The sequence below is a fragment of the Athene cunicularia genome (assembly GCF_003259725.1).
Source record: "Athene cunicularia isolate RWA chromosome 3 unlocalized genomic scaffold, athCun1 chr3_part1, whole genome shotgun sequence".
In the NCBI taxonomy this organism is placed as follows: Eukaryota; Metazoa; Chordata; class Aves; order Strigiformes; family Strigidae; genus Athene; species Athene cunicularia.
The window spans coordinates 74,589,314-74,616,120 of NW_020799097.1; the positions used below are offsets into that span (position 1 = coordinate 74,589,314).

Here is a 26,807-nt window from a genome sequence, read left to right on the forward strand (position 1 = left end):
GGGGGGGGGCGGGGAGGAACAAAAAGAGACAAATCAGAACAACTAAGCTGGAGACTTTTACTATGCATACCTTTTGCACCATGCTTACCAGTAAGATGTTTCATTTCTCTGTTTTTTTAACACATACAATTAAGTTATTTGTGTTTTACACATATACAAAATGAATTCAGAGTCACAACCAAGTATCTTAAATAGGGGTGAGAATTTCTTCAGAATTCTAATTTGATGTTAATGCAATAAAGTTTTGCCCTGAATATTTTGGGCATTTCAGTAAAAGTCTAACAGTAAGAGCATTCTTGAAGCATTGGTGAGTGTCTCATGCAGTGTGAGTCACAAAGCTGAAGGTGGAGTAGCTGATATGTGCACCAAATGGCAACAACTGCACACTTTGCCAGGTCACTGCATTTATAGCAGGTGCCTCATTTTTTTATAAGGTTTAAAAAGAGACATCTCAGGTAAAGGGGAACAGAGAATAGAAGAAAACAGGTACCGACAGACAGATAGTGGGTGATTCTGCGAGCACATCAGGATGCCACTAGATGCTCTCAGTTTCAAATATAATTGTTCCCATAACATTCTGACCTCTGTTACAAATAAATAGATTATAGGATGCATAGGCCTGTTAAAGGCATGTAACGCCTAACATTCCACATATTACATAGTCATATGAACGTTGCTGTATAACAACTTAGTTACTGTTGAAATGTATCCATGAACATCTGCAGAAAGCCAAGTATGCAAAGACACTGACAGGAAATGTGTGAATATAGTTCAAACTTGTTAGTGAAGGATGCAGCTAGCAAGGATCTGGCAAGTTTCACTTCCATGAGCCTTTCAGTAACGGGAAAGTCTTATAAGAGAACCTCCTTCACCCTCGTTTTCAAGCCACTTAAACAATGTATAAGCAAACATAAGTTCCAGAGTCACTCTCAACTAACTGTATCTTTTCTGCCTTTTATCCCTTACCCTGGCCATGAATCAGACTGAATCATCTTTTAGGAAAGTTCCTTTTTAGACGGTGTCCCTGATTCTGTCCAGCCATGCTCTTTACCTAAACTCTGCAAATTACAATGTTAGTGTCCTTAGAGATATTTAAAGGTCAAAACAAAATATTGCAGCAAATATAGGGATATTAAATTGTTCTAGCAGCTGCTACTGTTCTGTTACTTTCATAGAAATAATGAGAGTACGTGGTTTTTAAAACTGGAAAATGAAACACAAACATTTCTAAACTAGCCCAAATTTATAAAACATCAAAGTAAAAAAAAATAAAAATAACTGTAAGCCTCTGAATAATTCCTTTGCAAGACCTTTTTAAAACTCACCATCTGCTTAAAGACATATATTTTTTATCTTAAAGAATCTAGACTTATTTTCAAGTAAGACTACTCTGTTATCATATGATGGCAAATCTGCATATGCAATAATTTAGTGTCTTACCGTAATAGGCTGTTAACCTGCAATCCAAACTTACTTGGACCAGTACCTCTTTCCATGGTCTTCTCCCAACTGCATGTGTTTCGTGCCATTGCTCCATCCACCCTTTCTGTGCAATGGCAGTTCCAAACCATCCAGCAAAAATCCCCTAACAAATCTCAAGGAGATAGATTACAACTGCGGTATCCAAGGACCAATTCTTGAAATTGGCCTATGGATTCAAATTCTAAGGAAAATACTGAAGTGTGATACTTCAGTCAATGCCAAGACTGACACAGTGCAATGTGTAGGTGTTCAGATTTCATAAACCTTTTATTTTTTATTTAGCATGAAAGGACCTTGATAAAAGCATTGTGGATAGCATCTCAGTGGCATTTCATCAGTGCAAATGACACCATGTTGTTCCACCCTCACTTCTGATTTCCACAAAGTGCTTCAGCTACAAAGAAGCGGTTTGATTTCCATGCTTACAAGATTCTTTTCTGCATTCTTAGGAAAGGAAACAAGGCTACCAACTGACAGTAGGTGACATGATGGCTTTTGTAATGTGAACATGCATTCCCCATAGACCAGAATGAGAACACTGTTACTGCATACAGACCTTTCATCTATCAGCAATTTCAGTCACCACTACATTGGACTGTATTTCACCCAGATACAGAATAAAAATCTCTTTTCTAAATCACACACCTTATCTCCTTCCCCCCCAGTTCTTTCTTTTCTTGAAATACATTTCTGGGGAGATATAATTTATTGAGATACAGTTTGAACCATGCTACTTTTTATAACCCTCACTTGCACCTACACTGTGCAGTCATTTGACACATCCGCTATATCGAGAACAAATCTGATTTAAGAGTTTTAATAAGAACTTGCATCAATAAATTATAACAGATTGGTGATTAGTAGTATTATTTATATGCAATATTTTTGTACCCCTTATAATGCTGATGTCTGCTTCACAGGGATTAATTATTTTCATAATTTTGCCTAAGTACTAATATAGAAAATGTCAAAAAGAAAATTAGATTTTCACTTTCCAGACACAGAAATTTAATTAAAGCCAACTCCTTGTTGAAGGGGAATGTCCTTAGCTGGTTTTGTGATGTGGCAGCAGCTCTACATGCTGCCATGTGGGAGACCAAGGCTCAGAAAGTGACTCAGGGAATATTAATCACCAGGTTTCAGAGACTAAACACATGCTGAACGTGCCACAGTTGGTCTCAGCAGGTTATTTATGGAGTATGTAAGACAGCACACAGGAATGATTTCTCATGAAGGCTGCTGCTTGCACAGCCCACCTCAGAGATGGCGCTATACTGAAAGAGACCCTGTGTTAAGCTAAAAACTGATCCATCAGGAAACCTCTAATTATCCAGCTTTCCCTCATGCTTATCTAAAAGTCTAAGATAAACACTTCAAGCACAATCCAGCTGTAAAAATTAGCATCTTCTACAATCTGTTGGACATTTTTAGGACAGTCAGGTGTCTCTAGTCTGTGGAAGAAGAGTCCACATATAAACCACTGAACTACTGTCATTAAAAATTAAATTCCCAGCCTTGCCAAAATATGAGAGAAGCCGAAGGCATTATTTTCTTATTTTACCTACTCTCCCTCTTTACACCTCCTTTCTTTCCTCACCAACACTTTTCCTTAATGCATTGCCTCTTTTGTCTCTCTCAGTTCCTTCATGAATCCGCTTCCCCCTATTCCCTGAATATTATTCCTTCCTTCTATTTATCTCCACTATCCCCATCTTTCACCCAGAGTCTTCCTCATTAACTGCCCATGGACTATAATGGGAGCTGCAAACAAGGCCATTCAGGAATTGTAAGCACCATCCAAGAACAACTGAATCCAGTCCTGGTTCAAAGTGACACTGCAGCCGTGAATGAACACAAAAGTTTCTTGTTTAGAAGCTGATCCTTCTTTTTGAAAAAATAAGTTTTTCTGGAGAAGATAGACTTCAAGGAGATACAGTCAAAATCTTTGTACTTGCTATAATAGCACTTATATAAGATGAATTAGAAAATAGCTTGAATTAAAAACCGATTCAAGTACTTGAGTGTAAAGTTGAAGACTAACAAGACTCTATTACTCGATTTTACTGTTCGTGTAGGTGATGATTTTTCTCAATTGGATGGCATCTTAGAAGTGACTTGCCAACCATATACCCACATCAAGTGATTATTATAAGATAAACCAATACAGGCAGAAGCACTTTCACTTAGAACAAATATCAGCCATTTCTAAAGACAAAGTCACAGCTCCCACTGACTCCAGCTGAGACAAAAATTTACCTCCACTTCAGCTGGATTCAGAAGTGATGAAAAATGGATACACCCCCACACATACACTTTTGCCACAGCTTCATTATGTCTATTTCACTTTGATATTGGACACGTTATTCTATAGGACAAGAAGTCTGCTTTGAAAGTTCATTCCTAGTTGCTTTTATAGCCAATTAATTTATAAGCAAGATTTTTTCATTATCTTTTGTCCTTCATTATTACTAACCAGTCTGAGCCTATGTGCACTATCCTCTCCATGCCATTTACAAATTAAATATATTACCACAGAAGAACTACTAAGAGATAAGGGAGAAAAACACCTATGGTAAGATGTGCCACGCTGAAATCAAATCTGGCAACTCAGATTTTTGTAAGGATCACAATGGCATGATTTCACTGTAGTTGTTCCTAGAGATGAATCCAATGCCTGCCTCAAATATACCATTGGATCAAGTTCTGCTTGTTCTATAGGTTAGATAGGGAGTTGGCAATCTGCTGTCATAGAGAGCAAAGTCTTGAGGGAACAAACCTCAGACTTTGCTGCTTGAACTTCAGTCAACATTGAAAATGGAAATGAAGGAGCTGCTGTGACTTCTAACCATGTCCTCTGAGCTAGCCTCATGCGCTTGTGCTAGTAAAGGAACACAAAAAACCACTTGATACACTGTTGGTTCATGTTTATTTTATGCCCACAGTGAGAGGAGAATGCAGAAGACCATAAAAAGTTATTCAGGAAACTGCTGCAAATTCAATTAACTCCTGACTGTAAAAACCTGGTTTATCTATATGGTTTTTGTTCCCTTCTCTGTCAAAGTCTTGTTGGAATAAACTTGTAATTACTTGAATGAGGCCAGGTCAGGTCAGTGTCACCTGCTAGACCGGGGTAGAAAGCAGTCTACCCGTATTCTATGATAAACTTCCAATAGTTCTGAAAAATAATAGGGGAAGCAGACAATCTTTTGTCACCAAGGCTCCAGGATGCTGCACAGAGCTGTGTCATTTGTTCAGTGCACATACAGTCTTAGTGTCCAAGAGTTTTTAGCAAGTTAAAAGAAGGGAAATTAGAGGAATCTACTTTTAAAAGTAAAAGGGGTGAAAATGGAGTAATATGCTTATGGGAAAATAAATGTAATGAGACTGACTGAGATGTCTTGTGTAACCTCTACATGATATGTTGCCTCTGCTTCTCATCTCATGTTTTACCTACTCAAACGATAAGCCCAAGGGGACAGACATTGTTTCTTACTAAGAAATACATACGACTAAGGCAATGGAGTAAGTTCAAACTACCATAACGTGAATAATAAAATAGCTGTAATAGTATGAAGAAAGGAAATAATCCCTAATAAATACTTATGCCCATAATACGTAGGAAAGATATGGTCAGAATTAATGAGTAGGCTGAACATCTGAATTATTCTTATATAGGGAGATGATCTAAGGTCACTGTTCATCAAACCAATTCATGTGTATAGTAGCTTGTATAATCTACTTTTTATTAAGAATTTTTGGGGATTGACAGGAAGGAAAGGGTTTTCTCCTCTATAACGCCCTTCACCACCGTAGTCCTTGCACTCCTTCTGCATAAGGAGTAACCAGCTTCCCCCTGGGGACAATGAAAAGAAGCAGCATGCAACCCCTCTTTAGACTAGCAGGGTTCAGCCATAGGAAATTAATGACAAAAAGAGTGCAGGAAAGAGGAAAAAAAAAAAAAAAGTCAATTACTGTCAAATGCCCTTCTGAAAGATGCTTATATATCCCTTTAAGAATATGAATAGAAAACATGGTCACATATCTGCATTTTCCCTGTCATGGGCAATGCTAGAGAAAGAAAAATACAACTAGAACTGTCACCACAAATGCTCTGAAAACTGCAATTGCTTCTTATTAATTCCTCATACTGGAAAAAACCTCGTCTAAGATGTACAATACATAAAAAATAAAAAGCATTTTTCCAGCATCTTACATCTGCTTCTGTACACTCAGGTATTTCATAACAACAAGAAATTACAAAAAGTTTATAGCTGTCAAGAATTTAACACCCCCTAAATATGAAACTTAAGGAGCACTTTGAAGAACTTCCTGAAGTTGCAAATGTGTTTGCTTTCAATCCCTTTTATTTTATTCCTCCAGTAATACATGGCCATTTCCTGCATTTTCTGATTTCCTAAGTCACTTCAAGTTTTTGTAATCAGGGTTTTTGGAGAACGCAGATTACAAAAACTGTTGATGTATCAAGGCTTCACACCAGTTAATCTTATTTCTTGTACCAACGGATGTACTCTTCCATTTTAGGCCCCACTAAACTATGCCTCCTTTCTCATTAGATTCTTGAGAAGGCACTGTTCATAGATCAACGACCTTCACTTTAAAATCCCTTGCACACACATGCCTTCCTAAATTTCATAGAGATTTTGTCTATAACAGAAAAGATTAAAACACAGTTTATGGAGTGATCACATTGAACACAGTTTTCCTCCTCCCTTTGACTTTGCTTAGGCTACCTATTTATACTCCCCTTTTCTTTTTGGGTACTATGGTTTTGAAAGATGATTCAAAGATTCTCCACCATACTGACATCCTCCAGAGGAATAAGAACGTACTGTTATACAAATAGCATGTAATTGGGATAAAAAATTAATCTTAATACATATGCCTCCTTAATCACTCCCCAGAAGCTTTATTTCAGTGGAACAAGGCTCTTAAGGCAATTTATTATACTTTAAAGCTTTAGCCCTTCTTATTAGCAGTTCCATGCACAAACTTGTGGTAATTTCACTTACTTACTTATATGTATATCTGTGTGGTAAAATCAGATTACTTCCAGATACAATAATGTTTTACGGTCATCAGAAAAACTGCATCTTATATCTGGATTCCTTTAAAATACATTATGCATATGATTACTCATAAGAAATAAACTGAAGCAAAGATTTTTTTTTCAAAGTGCCTACAGCAGTGTAAAACCTTGCCTATCCTTGGCCTTACCAAGTTTTCTTCTACCAAAGATCTGTGGAAGTTTATAACACACTGGGGACTAAGACCCATACTGCTGTAGCGCTATTTTAAAAGTGAAACGGTATTCATAGGAAGAGTATGTGTTTAAATCGGGTAATATATTTTACATTTGTATACAGTTCCTGCTTTGAGGTAATGCTATGAGATTCTTTGCCCTGTACAGTAACTAAATAACCATAAATGATCTTTCATGCATATGCAAATCTATCCCTCTAAGCACCTTATTAATTATTTCAAAGATACTTGGAGGTCACCACTCATGGAAATTTCTATGCATGAAGCCTCATTAATACAAGACACCATACAGAGAGATGGGATAGATTTTTGTTGCCATTTAACAAGGGCAGAGAGAGTATAATTGGTAACGTTTACTTTTTTATTTTAATGACCAATGACATCCAGCCAGCTCCTATCTGTAAGTCCTTGCTCTGAGCTCATACAGTGGGTTTGAATCACTGGGCTGCTGCCACACTACTCTGAACAGCTAATCCTATCAATGCACCAGTTACCGTGCTCAGAGCTCTGGTCCTCAACACTGGCTGTCCTCAGCTGGAGTAGTGCTGCCTGGCACTAGATTAGCAGCTAAGGAATTAGGAATTAATGGAGTTCTTCAAAAATCACAGCAATGACACATTTTGTGTTGGAACAAAGTGAAGATATGGCATTATCAAGGTGTTATATCATAACTCATCAGCTGAGATGACAGCCGCCTTCTGAACATGTATTATCTCCTGCTTAATTAGGCCACATAGCAGAAATCAAAGATAAGCAAGGATATAAACACACAAAATACCTGAACACAATGACAAAATGCATCTTTTGGTATATCTGTGCCAGGAAGCAAGAAATTAAACCTATTTGAGAAGCACTGTTTATCTGAAATCCCTAGATCTTTTCCAGCTCAAGTTAGCATACACATGTGATAACACTGATCTCGTCTGTCACAGTGACCCTTTGCTGTAGCAGCTGCTGTTTATTTTAATCTGTTGTGTGTGCGATGCTTTCACCTCTAGATTGATCCAATAAAAGATATAAAAAACTTGCTATGTTGGTACATTCCCTTGATAAAAATCAGGAACAGTGAGTCAAATGTTAATGGAAACTGCAGGCTATGTTCATTATGTTATCTCTGGTTTTGAAAAACACTAGAATGAACAGAACTAATTGGAAGTGCAAACAATTTAAATAGGCTTAATTACAAAACCAAACTCTCCTGTACAGTTCTAGGGCAATGTGTGCACATATGCCTTGAAGAAATGGGCTAGTTTTTAAGTAAATCCATTCTTAAATAAAAATGGAAAAGTGAAATAATTTTTACAAAGTCCAAATTCAGAACATTAATAGTTTATGTTGAAGACATCATTAAAACTACTTCAGAGTTAGTCTGTGATGTTTAAAAATACATGTATTATTACAGACTGGTTTGATCTGTCTGTGCCACCTGGTCATCTACCGTAGCATAAATCTCATTACACTAAATACAAATTTATTTTGCATTCCTTATAGAAGCAGGCTCAAATCAACATCTAACCTTTCAATAAAGCTCAGATTGACTATCTCTTGCTTTGACTCATGCTCTGTTATAGATAACATGTACTAAACCAACACTGCCACAGTAAGAAAGAAATGTCTTTTCTTGCCATGTCCCATGGTATTCATTCCTGCCAAGGGGAATTCCTTTTAGCCTTCACTGAGGTAATCAAGAGAAAATTGTGTCAAACAGTGCTTCACCATCCTCACATGTAAATACAAACTGCAAATTGCAGTTACAAAAAGGGATTGTTAGCTATGAATTGCAAAAATGCAACCTTAAACTATTCAGTAGGAGTGCCATGGTAAGCGGAAAAGAAAATCACATGATACTCTTCTCAATGTCTATTAATTGAATTCATTGCTGATTAAAGCTGCTGGATCCATAGCTGTGAAGGGGGATAAAATCCTTTGTAGATGAACAGAAAGAGAGAATTGCTTGGCAACTTGGACATTCCTCTTTTTCACAGATGTGATGTAACTCGGCCTCATGACTTTCTCAAAGGACAAAAAATAGTCATCAGTTCATAACTCAAATATAACCTAATTCTAGAAACAAACAATTTTCTTGCATACCAGAAAGCCAGGTTCAGCTGTAGAAAGGGACCAGAGAAGTTACAACAGCACTCATTAGATTCTTCTATCCTGCAAAGATAATGCTTACAAATCTTTTATTGATACAGAACTGGTTACACAAAGAGAACTGATGGAGGTAGCAATCAATTTTAGGTTTAGAAGGAATATTATTTTAAAATGCTGAATAATCAGAGATTGTGACTGAGAACCTCTCCAACACAAAGCATGCCACACAGTATAATGTCAATACTTCTTAGAGATAATCAGGTTAGCACTGAAGAAGCAGGTGTGCCTAGACAGCACCACACACCACTGTGCAGAGATACTCGCACAGGTCATGAAGCAGTATTTGCGTCGTCAGTTCTAATAGGCCTACCAGAAGTGTCAAAGAACCTGTCCTATGAGCTGTACTGACACAGCTATACTTCCCTTCAGCATCTTGATTTGGCTCTAGCTCAAGAAGTGCTGTACTGCGCAGCACTACACAGCACTGCACTGTGGCACGCCTAAACTATGCACTCTGTTGGCACAGGGCAGCACCTCTGCAGAAATTTTTCCAAGAAACATTCTCACTATCTGGAGAACAGAGAGAAAATGTATTGCAACTGTATTATTATTACTATTACCACTGTTAGTACTACTTTAATACACAGTATTTTAAAAACAACTTTCTGATTTGGCAATTTCTGAAATTTTAAGATTAGCAGTATTTTAGCATTTCCATATTTAGCTATTTTAACACTTAAAGTATAACACAGCTGAGGCTAGACTGGCAGCAATAGCTGCTTTTTCATTCCCACAGCTGAACCCTATCTCACTTGAACAGTACAAGTACAGTTATCCTTTGTGCATCCTTTATGGTATCCCTTTCTTAGGCCAAGCCTATGCCTTCCGGACTGAAATCACAACCCCAAGCATTTCAGCTCTGTCTCCTTGCATTTTCTGTTCATCACATCCCTACTCTGCTTCTGCCTCTCAATTCCGATAGTGTTCAGCACATAGAAGAGAGAAAAGACTGGCTTGCTATTTTACAGGGGTAAAAACTTCTGCAAACTTCTTAGTCCCCTCTCTGAGAAAAAAAAAGATAGATAAAACTTCTGAACTGAACAACTAGAGTTACAAACTATATGGAAAAATCCTAATACATGTTTTGCGCAGCATGACTAGCAATGGATTTACAGACAGAAGTGGAAGGGCCATTAATTTAACGTAACAGCCTGAACTGGAAGAAGCTCTGTGACACTAGCCATGGCTGCAAGGAGGCCCACAAGAGAGAAGAAAGATGAGTTGCCTGCTGAACCACTGGGATAACTGATTAACCTAAGGAGCTAACAGGAAAACTGGGAAGAGAGCTGATAAACAAGGGGGAAAAAAGGATGGATTAATCTCAAGTAGCTGATTAATTTGTGTGGGAGCAGAAAATGGATTAACTTCTGGAGAAGGAGGGAGGCGAAAAATACAGGCTGACCACAGTACTACAGTAATGTTAAGGTCAAGGAAAAAGCACTGCATATAAAGTTCTTGCTAGGTTCCTTATGAGAAGATTTCTTACACAACATGAAGTGTTTTTTAAGTATGACGTCAGTGTATAAATGCAGTAGTAAAGCAAACTGTTGGAGGGGAAGTAAAATGAGCCCTGGCAAGAGAGTACATAAACAGCAATTCTACTGAAATGTGAACAAATGACCACTGCTAGATTGTTCCTGAAGTAATTAAAAAGAAATAATTTTAAAAGGTTCTTAAAGCTGTACTTTCAATATCCTCAAGGCATGTCCTCACATTAAGTAAATGTTACCCTCACAAGATACTTTGTCAGCTTTTCTCCTACCTAGTGCATCTTTTATGCCACTTCTAATATGCTGAAAAATTATTCTCATACCACTATACAGCACTTGTGACAAATATATATGCACATATGCAAATTTAGCGATGGGAAAAATAAATTCTAATATATTTCTTCAGAGCAATTTTTTTTAGAATTTTGCAGACCATGTGCCAGTGTAAATTAAATCAATTCTCAAAACACACCTTCCAGATGCAGTGTAAGCCTTTGTTTAGTTAAGTCAAACTGTGTTTCCTACTCAGGTAAAACAGATAATCTACCATTTTACTAGAGTGATCTATGCTTCATTTAGTGAGGTGTCAATTAGTAGCAGTAACGTCATCAACAAGAAGGCTATTTGAAATTCCTATTGCAGTCTTTTTTTCTATTAGTACTTGATGACAGGCCAAGAAAGCTAACAATGTACTTAATTTGAAAGTGGAAATGTGGAGGTCAGGGTGGTGTTTTTTTTTAACCAGAGTGTAATGCTATCATCTGCTAGTACTTCAGGATTATAAAATACTAATGTGAAGAAAGGATGCATTTGCTTTTAAAAGAAATGCCCATTGGAATCCAGTTAATTCTCCAGTTCACATGCTCAGCAAGAACCACTTCAATATTCAAATATTTTTTTCCATGAAATGAAGCAACTCCTACCAAACCAGCATAATTCTACAGATATACTCAAAACTAAGAGGTGCTAAAAAAACCCTTGGCCTGAAATCAAAGTCATATAAATAAATAAATAAAATCAGCTAAAACATACCTACACAAGGGAGGGAATAGCCAAGCTGCGGGTCATGGATGAACTGACGGTCATTCAGCATAGTCACACAGTACAAATGGAAGCAGTCTAGGCAAATGACATGGCGATGCACGCACTGGAACACAAGCACAGGACTCCTGTTAAAAACAAAACAGTGAAAATCGTGAACAAGGACTGCACTGAACTCCACAAAAAACTCTGCTTCAAACTTCTAATTCTATAATAATTTTTCATTAGTAGTACACGAGATTATTACGTTCATAAAAACAGTATTTAACCTGGCATATTGCAGCACTTTTTAAGAGACGGTTTTTAACATGAATCAGATGTGAGGAAAATGAAATGTTTTCACTGAAAGCTGAAACTTTACTGAAAAGTGGAACCTAAAGCAAGAAAAGTGCTTTAGTAAGAGATATCCTTCGTATGAGGTGAGGTAAGATCGTATATGGTAAAACATCAAATGATGGTAGGTAGGATTAAACAGAAATGTGACCAGCTAGGAAAGATAAATAGGACTTTGTGAAGATCACCCTGTGCCTTCAGCCTCTCAAGGCAACCACTGGAACTCTGCAGAGAGGGAACTCCCTTAGTAATAATGAGAAAAATAATTCAGCTTCTGGCCAAAGGTATGGGATTCAATTTGGGAACAAGACACCTAAACAGCAGTTTATACATAATATACATAAATAACTACCTGCATGCTAAGCAAGAAATTCCCATTATAGTCAACATACTCAGTGGAGCCTGGAGCTGATCTGCCTCCAGGTCTCTGCATTAGGGCAAGTGGAATCACCTGCTTGGCTCCACTGTCTGTATGGACTAAATCTCCACAAACCATTACTGGAGCTCAGACACCTGCCACACATGCGGGCACCTACATGGAGACAACTAAATATGGATATCCCAAGCTTGACAGGATACTGCATGTAGAGACGCAGAGAAGAAACACTTGGAATAAGTGAGGACAAACAGTTTTACTCCTGAGCTGGCCTGCACTCAGAAATCCTCCAGTGCTGGCCACAGCAAGGAGGGGCAGTGGCTCCCAAAATCCTGCTCAAGACCAGCACGCTGGAGGTGAGAGAAAAAAAGAGTCATATAGGAAATATTACATACACATGTAATACATACATACATACATACATACATTACATACATACACATGTGCAGGGACACAGTGATTGGGCTTGCTCTAATATAACTTCTGGTAACTCCTGATGAACATACCTTAAGTGTCAATTCCAATATAACTATGACCCCTTTCATAAAGTTATGTACTAAGTGTTACACAATATTGCTTGCTTATCTCTTCTCCTTGGTGAGTATCACCAACCCCAAGTATCAAAATTGGAAAACCAGAGCTATGTTAAACTGATAAGAACAGTGAGATTCCCATTCAAACGTTGAACTACGTTACTCCTTTTATTTGTCTGAGGGTAAACACAGGTGGAAATGGGTTAAATGTTAATTTTTTTTTAGTAACTAGGAAGAATGAAAATTATTTTCTCACATATTCACTGTAATCTGGCAGACAAGTATCAAAATACAACATCAAATACAGCAGGACTTGTGATAAAATCATTAGAGTTAGCAATACTGCTATAGCTTCTATAAATCCTGATAGACAATGCTTTGAAAACCCACCGGAACAGTGTATCACCAAGTTCTTAATGTGGGAATACAACTGCAAAATGTAATCAATAATAATTTCAGATACTGTATATAAGCATTTAATCTTCCATGAAAATACGCTTTAGAGTTGCACATACTATAGAATTCATGGCAGTGTGTTGATATCTCCAAAAATATAATCTCTGTGTTTTAAGGATTTTGTTGAATAAAGCAGCTTAAACACTGAATTAAATAAAACCTCCCCATTACTAATCCTTGTTAGTTGCCCACTTGCTGTTCCGAATGTAACAAATAATAATTTTAAAAAGACAGCTATAAGGCAAAATGAGAAGCTGATATGTATCATCTTAGCTCTGGATGGTCCCAAAATCATTACAGAGAGCAGGAGGAGCAGTTATCTTATCCCTATAGCATAAAAGTCCCCATGGCTCGCCAGTCAAATGTAACCTTAAGAAAAACACCCCAAAGATTTATTTCTGAAATGCAGATACAATCAAATTTGTCTATAGCTTTATTGGATATCTCTCTTTTAGGGTTAATTGCTCATTTTCATTGCTGCAGTATCTGAGTTTTTTTGTTTTGGTTTTTTTTTTTAGTTTCATGGGAAGCTCCCTAAATCTAAATTCACACTTCTCTGACCTTCATTTCAAAGACAAAATATAGCTTATGTGTGAGGAGAGATCCACAAGAGAAAGCCATCAAGAGTCGAGTATCTTAAAAAAACAGGCCAGAAATGAAAATGGTGTTATTAACACTTCCACCTAAACTTGCATGAAACCAAGACTAATGGCACTTCATTATGCAAATGAACTGCTACAATCAGTTACCAATGTAAATTATTTTGTGATAAACAATTTTGCTTCTAATAAATTAAAACTGTTTCAAATCAAACTATATTGTCCAGAAGGGGCACAGCCATATATGTACACATTTAAACCGCAATTTTAGGAACGTCAATCTTAAAATGTGCAATCTTTTAACAGTATCAGACTTGTGAGGGATGTATACAAACTAGACGTATCTGGGTTCTGACTGTCACAAAACACAAGCTCACCTTTCACAGCTATTACACTGTCCGCTAATTTTGCAGCCTACAGTATCTGTGTCATAAGGCTTTGAGAAATTCAATCTGTATGCAATGCAGATTTATCCAAATTCACTTGGCATTGGAACAGCCCCTGCATTCCAACATTTGCAGATTCTGTATCAATAGAAAGCACTTCTAGTTTAAAAGATATAAAAAAGTTTTGTTCCTGAGATCAGTAAAGACAAAGATGTAACATTATCTTCATAATGCCAAGATAAAGCTAGTAAATACTCATTTAGGATAACTCCAACAGTTACTAATAGAAGCCTTGCTTGAGCCAGACGCAGTTTATTTCAGAAATGAGTATTATGAAAGTAAAAAAAATCTGCCATATAGTGTAACAAGGGCCCTTGCTCAGTCTAACATAACAGTCTAGTAATGTAAATCTGATGTATATTTTAGGTGGTATTTCATAGGTTCCATTTACATAATGTGTTCGGCTGAATTAGAGGCTTCATGAGAACACTATATAAGAAAAATGTTTCTCACAGCAAGGGATAAATTGGTCCTTTTCGTTCACCAATTAGGAATGTAACCACTTTTAAAAATTGAAAATCCAACATTACAATGCATCACAGAAAATTTCCATAATAAGTCACTTGCTCCTGTTCTCTGATTCCTTTTCATTAGAATTTTATCAGCATGCATTTACTTAAATGAAAAAGAAAGGAGAACCTAAATGTTTCTGCTTCATGTTATTACTGTCAGATAACTGTGTGGCACAACAGCAGCACGACTGGAAGCGCTATCTGGTATGTACGCTCCTTCCTCCTTCTCCTGAGAAGCAGCCCAACACAGACAATTCACAGATAGACTACATCAGTATATGGGCTAAATAAGGATACAATGTCTTGATCTTGTTTAGATAAGAAGCCCACTGGGAAATAATTGTTCTCCTATATCCCAAAATCTCATGACAGTTATTAATGTACTGAGAGTGAGTCCAATGCTATGAATGTGAGGGGCTACTTAGCATAAGGAATTACTTGCAGACATAACAGTGGATTAACTAATATATCCTTCAATGCCTACTGAAGAAAAATGTGGGGCAATTTGGCCCTTGCTTGGTCTTTCTCCTGAAAAAAAAAAAAAAAAAAAAAAAAAAGCTTGACTGAGTAAAGGTTAAACAGCACACCACATATAGCAGTCCACTATTTTTTAGAAAATGTGAGTAGCCACAGACTGAAGTACTTTGGAGCAAGGAATATATATAAGCCTGTAGAAATCTGTGAAAAACATGTTGGACAAATCTGTGAAACCCCCTCGAGGTCATTTCTAGGTGACAGTTGGATTTTTCTCACCTCAATCTCAAAATCTTAACCAAATAATAATAAAAAACCCTTAGCAGATGTCTGTAAGGCTGCCTTGCTGGGATTACAGTCAGTGAAGCAAAAATAGCCATTTGGGATTCATTTCTGTGCAGTAAATAAATCTGAATGCACACAGCAATATCACAGCCTTTAACCCTACCTATGAGTGCTATATTTATCATAACATACTTCTCCATTTCTAATACTTTTTTCCATGTTGGCAATCTTCCTGTACTTCAAAAAGCTTTCTACATAAGTACCATGAAATAATTTCATTTATAAATGGATCTCTACGCTATGCCAAAATGAATCTTTGTTAACTTACAGGTCAGATCGATAAGCACCATTCAAGAAAAGATGAATCACTGAATAAAATGTGTAAAAAAAAAAGAAATTATGGAAAACATAAACTTTGGTGACACAGACACTACAGACACTTTCCTACTTCATAAACAAAGTAATTAAACAGAAATACTGTCCTTGAGCAGCACTCAATCAGTTTTGGACCTACCCTTGTAGAAGAACAATATTACAATGCCTAAACAAACCAAATTATTCATCCATCACATGTCTTCCTCATAGAACTGTATATAGGAACAGTATAGTCTTCTAATTCTTACAAAGCTGGTGCCACATCTGGTTTTCCTGTCTATCACATACAGTCCACAGTCTTGTTCAAAACTACTGAAAGAACTGCCTGTTTATGATGCTTTAAGTGCATGGTTTCCTTACCATGAAAATATTTCCAAGTACTTCCACTTCGAGTAGATTATTAAATTCCATTAGAAAGATGCTACTATTTATCTAAAATATAAATATAGAAAATATAGAAAAATTGCCACAGTGATTTCTGTTTTAGAACTGAGGCAGTTTGGAGGGAAGTATAGCAATAAATCTTGTCCTTTAATGAGCAATATGCTATTATAGATAAATAGAAACAGTGACCTGGCAATTGCAGACAACTTGTAAGTAACAATGCAGGCCCCTAAATATTTAGACGAGGGTAGACATTTGAAATGGGTATCACAATCTTACAGAAGAAAAGAAACAGTGACAAAGTACTAAGAAAGAAATCTCACTGACATTACTTTGCAGTCAAGAATCCATCTTTCATCGACTTCTAGGAACACACAAAAAGTACATCCCCACTTTCCCCTTCCTAAGGGATGAAAATAAATCTTTACATGGACTGTGCTAATTAAAAAAACCCGGTATATACAAATACAGTATTGTCAGAAAATGGACATACTAAAGCCACTAAAACAACAAAAAAAACCGTGGGTTTGTGTCTTTGATCACTTGTCACACAATGCAACAAAGGTCATAAAGGGAAGGTTATGAACAGCATGAGACTTTGCTGTGAGAGCTTAATTTTTCTGGCTGTGCTTCTGTATAAAACATGTATTCTGACTCACAGCTGTTAACTTAAAGGGGCATTGGCAAGTGAAATCTGACCTACTTTCTCTATTATATTACATGTTTTCCTCTAAAATGTGCTTTCATGTTTCTTATTTCTTTTGAAAAGCAGCGCCAAGAGGCCAGAATCCAGGAACAGCCTGACAGTAATAAACCAGAATATAAGAAGGAAGAACCAGCACGCTTAAAATTAGTGCACATGATGGCAAGTGCTCTTTTCAGCAGTGCTCTTGTTAAATGTTAAGGGTTTTTTTCATGCTATGGAAATGACACATATTATTGTCTGTAAAATCTGTGATCACTGTGGCAGGCAACAGCCTCCTGAGGACACAGGCAAGGGAATTCTATGTTACCTGTACTGGTACATTCATATTAGTACCTGGCATTAAATATGTGCTATGCCTTCTTGCTCAGACATGCCTTGTCTGAGCTCTGTGTTCAGACACAATAACTGCCATTGGCACTATCAGCTGAATCTTATGATATCAAGGAATAGACAGTGATAAGGCTGGTGAAGAAACTTTTCCTGTAATCTATCAGACTAGCTGTCTACAGCTCTCCTCTGGACAGCAAATAACTGATAAATCAGTCATGCTTTGAAAGGAGATCAGTAGAACCTACTCCTTTTCCTTCATCTGAGTTTTTAAATCCTCATTAATGCTCCCCTGAAGAGAAAAGGAAAAGACCACGGTAATGGAAGCAAAAGATGACAAATATGAACAAAGGAAGGAGCTCATAAACTGCCTAGCTAACCCAAACCATAATGACAACTGACAGTGGGAATATGAGACCATCCAGTGGGACAGTGTAAATGTTCAATGTCTTTGCTTTTCACAGAGCATGGAGGACTTTGCAGGGATGTGGTTCTTCAGAGCTCAGAGACCCTTGAATATTGATCTGCTCTATTCCTGCAGTCCCCTAGAAGCTCAAAGACTGCCCTGGGGCACCAGGCTCACCATGATTTTTTACACGTGTATGCAACTGCACTCAGTAGCACACCAGAACTAAGACCATAATCATCATTAGGAACCAGCTCACCGAATTGATTCCTCCACGGTGGCACTTCTGGATGCAATGACCTCCTAGAGCCTATGTCACTTGTGTCCTCAGCTTTTGCAATTTGCAAATTCTTCTTTAACCCTCCCCTGGATTTAAACTGGCTCACAGATGATCTTCCTCTCCCTCCAGGCAGCCTTCAGCAGCACAGGCAAAATTGCACATTGCAGGCAATCCACACCAGCCACACACTGTTTTACCCAGAGCCCTACTTTCACAGGCTCTTAACTTTCTGATTAGAGGTACTTGACTTTGACAGACCAGAGACATACAGCCAGAAATCAGCCTAGTTTGGTTTTCAGAAAAATAAATAAATAAATCAGCAAGGTAACCGATGAAGTTCGGACAATCATGGGATATCACTGTAAGAGGAAAAAGGGCTAACTACCTGCACAAGGAGCACCATGAAATCATTCAGTAATTAAATATGAATAAAGAAAAAAAGTCAAAATGCTTTTGTACCCTACTGGCCTCTTACTCCCCTGACTGGTTGCTGAGGATCCCATTGATTTCTTCCAAGGATTTAAACCTTATGTAGTCTTATTCCCTACATCTACGCTAGTAAAATTAACAGTCAGCAAATGTTCTTATGCCACTGTAATGCAACTGTCTGTGCTGTTAAATTGTTAGAGTGGGCCCTGGCATGGTTTTAGGCTTGCCAAATAACAAAGTCCCAAACAGTTCCTGGGCATAGTCCAGGGGTTACCATGTGCTGTCTCCAACAGGCAACAGTAATCTGCATGTGGGCACCCTGCTTAAAAAGTAGGAGAGTTTCATAGTACAGATTTAGGGTAGAAGAGCTTCTTAATACCAAAGCTTACTGAATTATTCTGTTTCCTTATTCTTAGACTCACAGCTCCATTCCCAAACCCAAACTTGTTGGGATAGCCTGTGAAAATTATGTTGTCTGTAAATACATTACATAGAAGAAAAGTTTCTCAACATGAAAGACAAGACAGAGTCATGACCTCTTTTTGCATTCTTCTTGCAGATGAGGAAATCCCTGGAAAGACACAGGAGGAAAAGAATATTGGACCTCATCTTAAGGGACGCTGCTACATTATCCTCTTTATTCCCTGGGACTCCAATATGGACTAGGACTGTTGGATACAGAATGTTTCCACTGTGTAAATTTCAGTTATTACGGGCCATTTAAGTTTGAAAACACACCCTGGTGCATGAACTTTAAGACTGTGTCTCTCAATGTATTTAGAAGAAAAGAAGACTGGAAAACAAGTTCAGGTAGAGAAGCAGGGAAGAGGGAGATGAAAGAAAGATGTAAGAGGGAGCAGGAGGTAGAAGTGATACATTAAGTGCATTTTCTCTTCGAGAATTATCTTTCACCACCTTAAGATTATGTTTTATGCTTTTTCTCATCTTTCTTTTCAAATATGAATATTCAATTTATATGCTCATCCAAACAATAACTTGAGGGTGCTTCCCATTAAATGAGTCTTCAGTCTCAACCAAAGATATGATTATTATCTTATAAACAAAAACACCCTCAAGTTATTGTTATAATAAAGAGATTTCTTTATAAAAAACACTTTTTTTTCCCAACTCCTCACTATCATTATAATTTACAGATATTTACTCTTTCCTCCTCAAGGCACATACCTTAGCATAAACGTCAAGGTGCAGTTATCTGAAAACACCTTCTACCATCAGCACTTTCACTCGAAGGGAGTAAGAATAAGCCTTGGGCTAGTAAGTCTCATTGAATGCATTCTGACTTGGTAGATTTTAAGTGTATAAAACAGTTAATTCCCCTTAATAGTCTGAAGTAATAGTCTGTAATAGTCTGTAATGTCCACTAGAAAATTGTACTAGCAGTGAGAATGGCTTATGTCATATATTTATAGTACTTACAACCACTATCATAAGATATTCATTCTGTGATATTTTTTTTCCTGATCTTATAATGGCCATTGTCACAAGAACAAGCATGGAATTTAAATTCCCAGCATGCACACAGCTCTATGCTTAAATTTCTTCATTTGCCTCCTCCATCTTTTTCCCTATATGTCAACTTCCGTTACACAGAAGAGTAAATAGAATCAATCAGAAAAAAAACAAAACACAAATTAAATAGTAAAAACCAGACAAATTATTACAAAGTTTGGGTAGTATCAATTCTGAATTTATAATTGGGCCAATAAAAAAAATGTTTGCAGATAATTCTGAAGATTTACAGAGATTAAACTCAAAAGAGGATTCTGGAAGTTCAAGTAATTTTATGTGCCTCTTACCTGTTTAATTTCAGCCTATATTTTCATTTGTTTTTCACTGCCTGTTTGGTGGCTGGCTGGTCCTTTTTGTGTTTGTTCTCTTAAGGAATTACAGTATATTTTAGGACTCAGGTAATCTACTATTCTTTTTACAGGAGTACTCAAGAAAAATCTCCCATTTGTCCACCTGACCTAATAGTCTATGCAACACTCAGAAAGAGTGACATTTATCCAAATATAACTTTGTATTTCTCTAGGATCATTCAATTCCAGATCTTGATAGTCAAATGATGCACGGAGTACAGTGAAAGAAAGTAATACATAGGCACGTGTGATATTTATCCCTCTTCTAACTTTACTGAATATCGTAGGAATGGAAGCAAAGGTATTCAGAATATTGCTTTAGGATACCATCTCTGACAATCCTGTGGAAGCTGTTTGTGATGCTAAGATGGACTGACTTCTGAAAGAGGACATACTGAAAGAAAATAAACTGTGGTGGTCATTCCTCTGTTCTTCAAGCAGATGAGGCTTTTAGTTACTGAAACAGTAATATACTATTCATATAAATATCACAGAACTTATATGAAGACCCTTATTGGAAAAAGAGTGTGCATGAAAGGGCATGTATCTTGGGAACCCTCATTAATATTTCATTTCTGCCCATCTTTCCCTTGTTTTGGTAAAGTGGTTTACTTCCCACCTCACACTTAGTTACATGGACTGACACGTGGGAAAGGGAAAGGCACATAGATTTTTTTGATCTTACCCCCTCTCTCTGTCCTCACTGAGCATTTGCTCAGAGAGGAGGATGCCCCAAGCAAGCTCTGCAACTTTCTCGGAGGGCATATAATAGCTATAATTGTCAGCACTAATGAATAGTTTTGACTTCTCATATTTATCTACAGCTTTCCCAGAACACACAGATAATTCCCACAGAGACTATTCATATTCACTCTTCTGTTACACTCTCTCTCTGTTAGAGGAATTAACCCGGCCTCAGGAGAGAAGACAGGTTATAGGCAGAAACTTGATATGAATCATAGTAATTTCTGAGAAAAAATAAGACAAACAAATTCAGAAATATTAACAGGCATTTACTAAGGTAAGTTTTCCTCTGCTTTCAATTTCCTTCTGACAACTCCCTTAACACACCATACTTACTGCATATGAGCTAGGGCCTGGATTACAGTCAAGTTAAGAGGAAAAAAAGGAGTAAAAAGAACAAGGAAACTGAATGCAAAACAAGCAAAACAAAATTTCATAATCAATCAAACTCATTTAACACGTTAAAGAATATCCATGAGATGTCTTGAAATCATCATGGATGACATCGTTACTTAGCTTAATGGTCTGCCTATATTCCTTGCTGATCAAACCATATACCTATATACAAAAATTTTTCGTTACAAATGGTGGATGTCTTCTAATACAATGGCAAAGAGATTATAGTTGTACGGGGGGTTTAAGAGCTGTCTCAGCTCTAAGAATCTACACCACTAAAATGTGTCCAAGGAATATATTCGGACTCTGTGACAGAACCCTTCCTGCTCCTTCTTTTGCTCAGGGAACAAAGAGATACCTTATGTCTGAAAACATATTGACAAAACAAACAAACAAGTGATCATCACTTAATTCAAAATGTAGGATAAAATCATGAATATTTCCCAAAATAAACATTTCTGAAGCTCCTGCATTTTCTCTTTCAAATTATAGAACAGAGCCTGAAACAAACAGCAACCCCATCTTATTTAAAATGGTACTTACCAATGATCATTGGAAATTAGGTCACCCATCAACCCCTATCTTTTGCTTTTAAGTGAAGCATTCGAACTATTGTACTTTTTCTAACCAGTTGGAATATTATATATCAAAACTGTATTTCAAGCTATAATTTTTACCCTTAAAATTTACTTTAAAGTTTTAAAGTTTCACTTAAAGTTTTTACACTCACAAGTTTTTTAAAATTAGTGTGTTTAAAAGAGACAGGACATATACCTACTTTCTTTCAAAAAAAAACCCCAAACCCAGAACATAGGGGAATGGCTTGATCAGATTTTGGTTTTTAATTTAGATGCTATGTAGAAATAACCTCTGGGATTAAGACTGTGCATGATAAAAAATAAACCTTTTTTTTAGGATGCTAGTAATCAAGAGAAAAGTACATTATTTAGACTGTAGTCTGTAGATTCTGTCAGTTAAAATAAGGAAAAAACTGGAACACAAAAAAATTAGATTCCCTGCCTCATATATCAGCAATGTATTACCTTCAGATAAAAAACTCTTAGAGATACTAAGTAAAAAGATCTTTGTAAATCAGGGAGTCTCACTTCTTTATTCTGTGTCAGAAAAATCTTAAAGGCAACATGGTATAAGGCTCCATTCACAGAATGGAGAAGAAGAACTTCTATGGGATATTAACTTCCATATCCTAAGTTACAACCATAATGGCTCACCTAAAATATGATTTAATTCCACTGTTCTTAAGCTTATATGTAAATGGAAATATCAATGAATGTCTGATACTTAATTTTTAAATAATTCTAATTCATCTGTTTTCTAGCATATATATGATTTTCCCTCTAAAGTCTCATGAAAACAGAAACTTTTCTAGTAATAATGAAGAGAGCCTTGAAATTCACTGATGAGAAATGAAGGGCATATAGAAAATGCAGCTGTGCAAATTACATTAACAAGTAGACTTGGTAGGAGCACAAACTTGCCTGAAGTCATATACCCTCCCTCAATGTCATTTCATGTCTTTGAAAGTAGTTCATACAAAGGATTTATGTTTTCTTCAGAAAAAGAGTGCTGTATCGTGCTTGACCCCACTCATTTCTATACAGATGGACACAGCACACACATTGATTAGCACGAAAGCAATGACTGAATCTGTTAGGAATCTGGTGTTCCTTCTCTGAAGATATTACAGAAATGCGTTTGGTTGCAGTCTGCAAAGGAGCAACTAATATCACAGCCACAAAATCTACACAGGACACTGGCAGAGAAGTTATCAAAATGAATAACAGAAAAGTTAAGATTTGCCACTCTTAACTAAATCTGATTGTTTTCATTATAATCAATAGCTAAAATGTCATTGACTTTAGCTGACTAAAATTTGGCCTTACACTTTTTTGAATAACTACACAGATATAATTCAATGTGAAAAATAATATCCTAAATTGACAGGCAGAGACCAGGTGTTTTAATCACACCTAAAAAATTTAATTGCACAGCAGCTGCATACAGAAAAAGTGTTTGCACCTGTACATCTGCTTAATTTTACCTGGAAAACATTCTGCTTTAGCATTCATTGAATGTCTTTGTGTTTTTAAGTGGAGAAGACAGGAAGTTCAGTTCTGAAATAAAATTAACTGATAAAAGCTTTACCAGAATTTTATTCTCTGTAAAAACAGCACTTTTCCCCCTCCACTCCAAATAACCTAATGAACATTTTGCTCATACCATTTATTCAGGGGTTTGGAGGACTGGTTAAGGACACTGAATCTCCCTCTATGCTCTGCCTGATCTGGTTTAAAGTTCAGCATCAGAGAGAACAAAAGCTCATCAGCCAAGTTAAAGCTGGAAGTGCAGTAAGGCAGCATTTCTAGGATGTTCATGCTACTATGCTAGGCTTCAGCTGGACAGGCTTCGGCTGGAGCTCACTCTGCCTCATTCTTCGTTTGTGGCAACTTCATAATCCCCTGGAAATGTGCAGACTGGGAGGGAAAAGGAAAAAAAACAAACCACCAAACCAAAACAAATATGACCTTTGAAAGGACAGCTACTAGGAATACTAGGAATGCTCAGCAATCCAAGTGTATGGATTCAATTCAAAGCTCTTCCAGAAACTGCCAAACTCTGTGAGCATGATTGATCCCCCAGAGATTCAAGCCAATTCTTAATCAAAACAGGTTCACACATTCCCAATTATATAATGTACCAATTATATTTCTCATTCTCTCTTACATTAGATAGCCTGACAGTGATCTGTTCAGCCATGCATGATCCATCAGGTTTGCCATTTGTTTCTAAATACAAGCTATAGAAGAGAGCAGCCCTCGAAGCCCAGCCTGGTTTGGCAAAGTGGGAGAAGTCAATGACATCTCCTTGTCATGTGGCATCAGAAACCCAGCAGCCTCCCGGCACTCTGAATCACTGCACTACACGTGCTCAGCTGGGTGCTGAAGCTACGCAGGTTTTATAAATAGAGCCTACATGGGGTTTCAGTGTACTTGCGCAAATGACCTTTTTACGTGAGAGCTGGCCTCGCTACAGACAGCCTTGTTACAAGGGGTGAAGTTTATCAGATTAGAAGCAACGTTGTTAGTATTCAGAACACATTTCCAAGTTCATATGACATGTCAGCTGCTTACATATCTTCCAATTCTGCTTCACATATTCCTTTTAAAGTTAAACATGAAGTGACAGAAGTGGAGAAATATCTGCGTCCTGCACTCTGTGAACATAACAGCTAAAAAAACCACCTTGATATGTCATCTGACAACAGAAAAAATATCCCTGACCTCTGCTGAGGCGTTTTGATTTTCCTAACATCAACTACTTGTAACAGAGAGCAGAACTGAAAATACATAATCATGAACTCCACCATTAAATATATATCTATATAAAACATGAGGAATTTTGTTTGCATGCACCCAGACAGTTTCAGTCTATGTTCCTCTTTCTGTGCCTGTACAACTACATATTCTACTTTACAGAGACAACCCAGAGATCTAAAAATAGGGCTAGCTGATAGTTTATTTAATGTATTTGTAGTTATTTTATTTTAAAGATATTTTCTTCAATCTTCCATTGACAGATACAACACTTTCAGCAGTTAGTTCTTTCATCATTTAAATAAACGGAGCACTCCCTGAAGCAACTCCTTTTCCTCCAAAATTAATTCTCTACTACTTTGATTTTTCTTTCTGTCCTTGAGATTTCTCCTTCAACACCTCTCTAGTCCTACCTTCAGCTATCACTTCCAAATCAAAGCCAGCTTGGTCACCCTGGGTGGGTTCCCGCGGGGCCAGGAATCTAGTTCAACAAAAGAGGATGACCCTCCTCTGAAAGTGATGCTACATGACATTTTTCCTATTAGACTGATTCTGCATTCTTTATTTACTGTACAAACTCCGATTTCTAGAAACACAGGGGCAACAGGTATAGATTCATTTATGATAAACACAGCACATTGTACATTGCCAAAGTATTTCTTCTTAGCATTATTCACATCTGAATTTTATGACCAATTAACTACCAAGAAACTTTTGACCTGTTAGCATTCAATATTTGAGAAGTTATATGATGAAATAATACCTTTCATTTACCTAATAGTTGGATGATGGGGCTGGTTATGCTTTAAATATATACTCTGAGAGGGAGGGAAAGCTATAGCTCTTTAAAATCCACAAGTGCCCACAAGACCTTTAACATCCTGCACATGCTGTGAATTGCACGGGAGACATTTTTTATGTACGTTGAAAGGTGAAAAGCTTCGGCAACCTTGTTGAGATTCTTAGCTGTACTCAGAGGATGGGGCCTAATTTTAATCTTGCTTAGTTCTGCATTCATCAGAAATGACTACACACTGAGAACAGTAAAACTGGTCAACTGTAAAACCAGTGGGAGATCAAAATTTTGTGACAAACCAGATACTGGCAACTCTCTTGCAGTGTTTCTCAGATAATGGGTCGCAATCAGATGAGAAAATTGTAGTAAAAAATGTTACTTCAATTATCATGCAAAGAAAATAAAATTAATGGAACTGTGTTAAGGAGGCCAAAACTTTCAAAGGTGGGTGGTAAAGGTAACAGCAGTGCACGTTTTAAAGATAAGACAAAAGGAGACCTATTACAAAAGCACTTGACTTCAAACTGGGCAAACCGGCCACTTGAAAAGTTCGAGGAACTCATCCCTAGCCATGTTATCCAATTCACTTATTTTTCTTTCATTATTTCCTATAGTTATTTGTATAACCATATTTTAAAAGGTCACTAACGTTATCTGTCATGGATATGTCAGAAAAGTCTAGCTAAGATAAAGCTAATGTGTCTGTTTCTGGGAAGAAAGTGTCTTCAAATGTTTCCTGATAGTAATATTAATGCTCCACAGTAGACATGATACTTAACCACCCTGGAAGCCAACCATGTGTAGTGCAGTGTATAGTTGCTAAGTGAAATGTATGAACATGTAACTTTCTGACCCAACTGACAGAGGAGCAACACGGGAAGGTGCTCTGCTGGACCTCATGCTCACAAACAATGCTTGTTGGGGATGAGAGGGCTGAAGGCAGTCTTGGCTGCAGTTCTCACAAGATGGTGGAATTCTGCATCCTGAGAGGATAAGCAGAGCAAAATGCAAGATTACAACCCTGGACTTCAGGACAGCAGACTTTGGCCTCTTCAAGATTCTGCTTGGAAAAGTCCCACGGGATAAGGCCCTGGAGGGAAGATGGGTCCCAGAAAGCTGGTTAATACTTACGAATCACTTTCTTCAAGCTCAAGAGTGGTCCAGCCCAAGGCCAAAAGTCAGGCAAAAATGAAAGGAGGCCTGCATGGATGAACATGGAGCTCATAGGCATAAAAAAGAGGTATACAGAGGTGGAATCAGGGTCAAGTAACCTGGAGGGAATATG

General features: G+C 37.2%; 1 protein-coding gene across 1 annotated transcript in view; it reads right to left on the bottom strand.

Moving 5' to 3' along the window:
- Nucleotides 1–26,807, bottom strand: part of PRKN (parkin RBR E3 ubiquitin protein ligase) — a 746,949-nt gene that overhangs the window by 282,972 nt on the left and 437,170 nt on the right. The window contains exon 8 of the mRNA XM_026844563.1: nt 11,442–11,578. Coding sequence (XP_026700364.1) covers nt 11,442–11,578 — 137 coding nt within the window. The remainder of the gene's footprint in view (nt 1–11,441; nt 11,579–26,807) is intronic.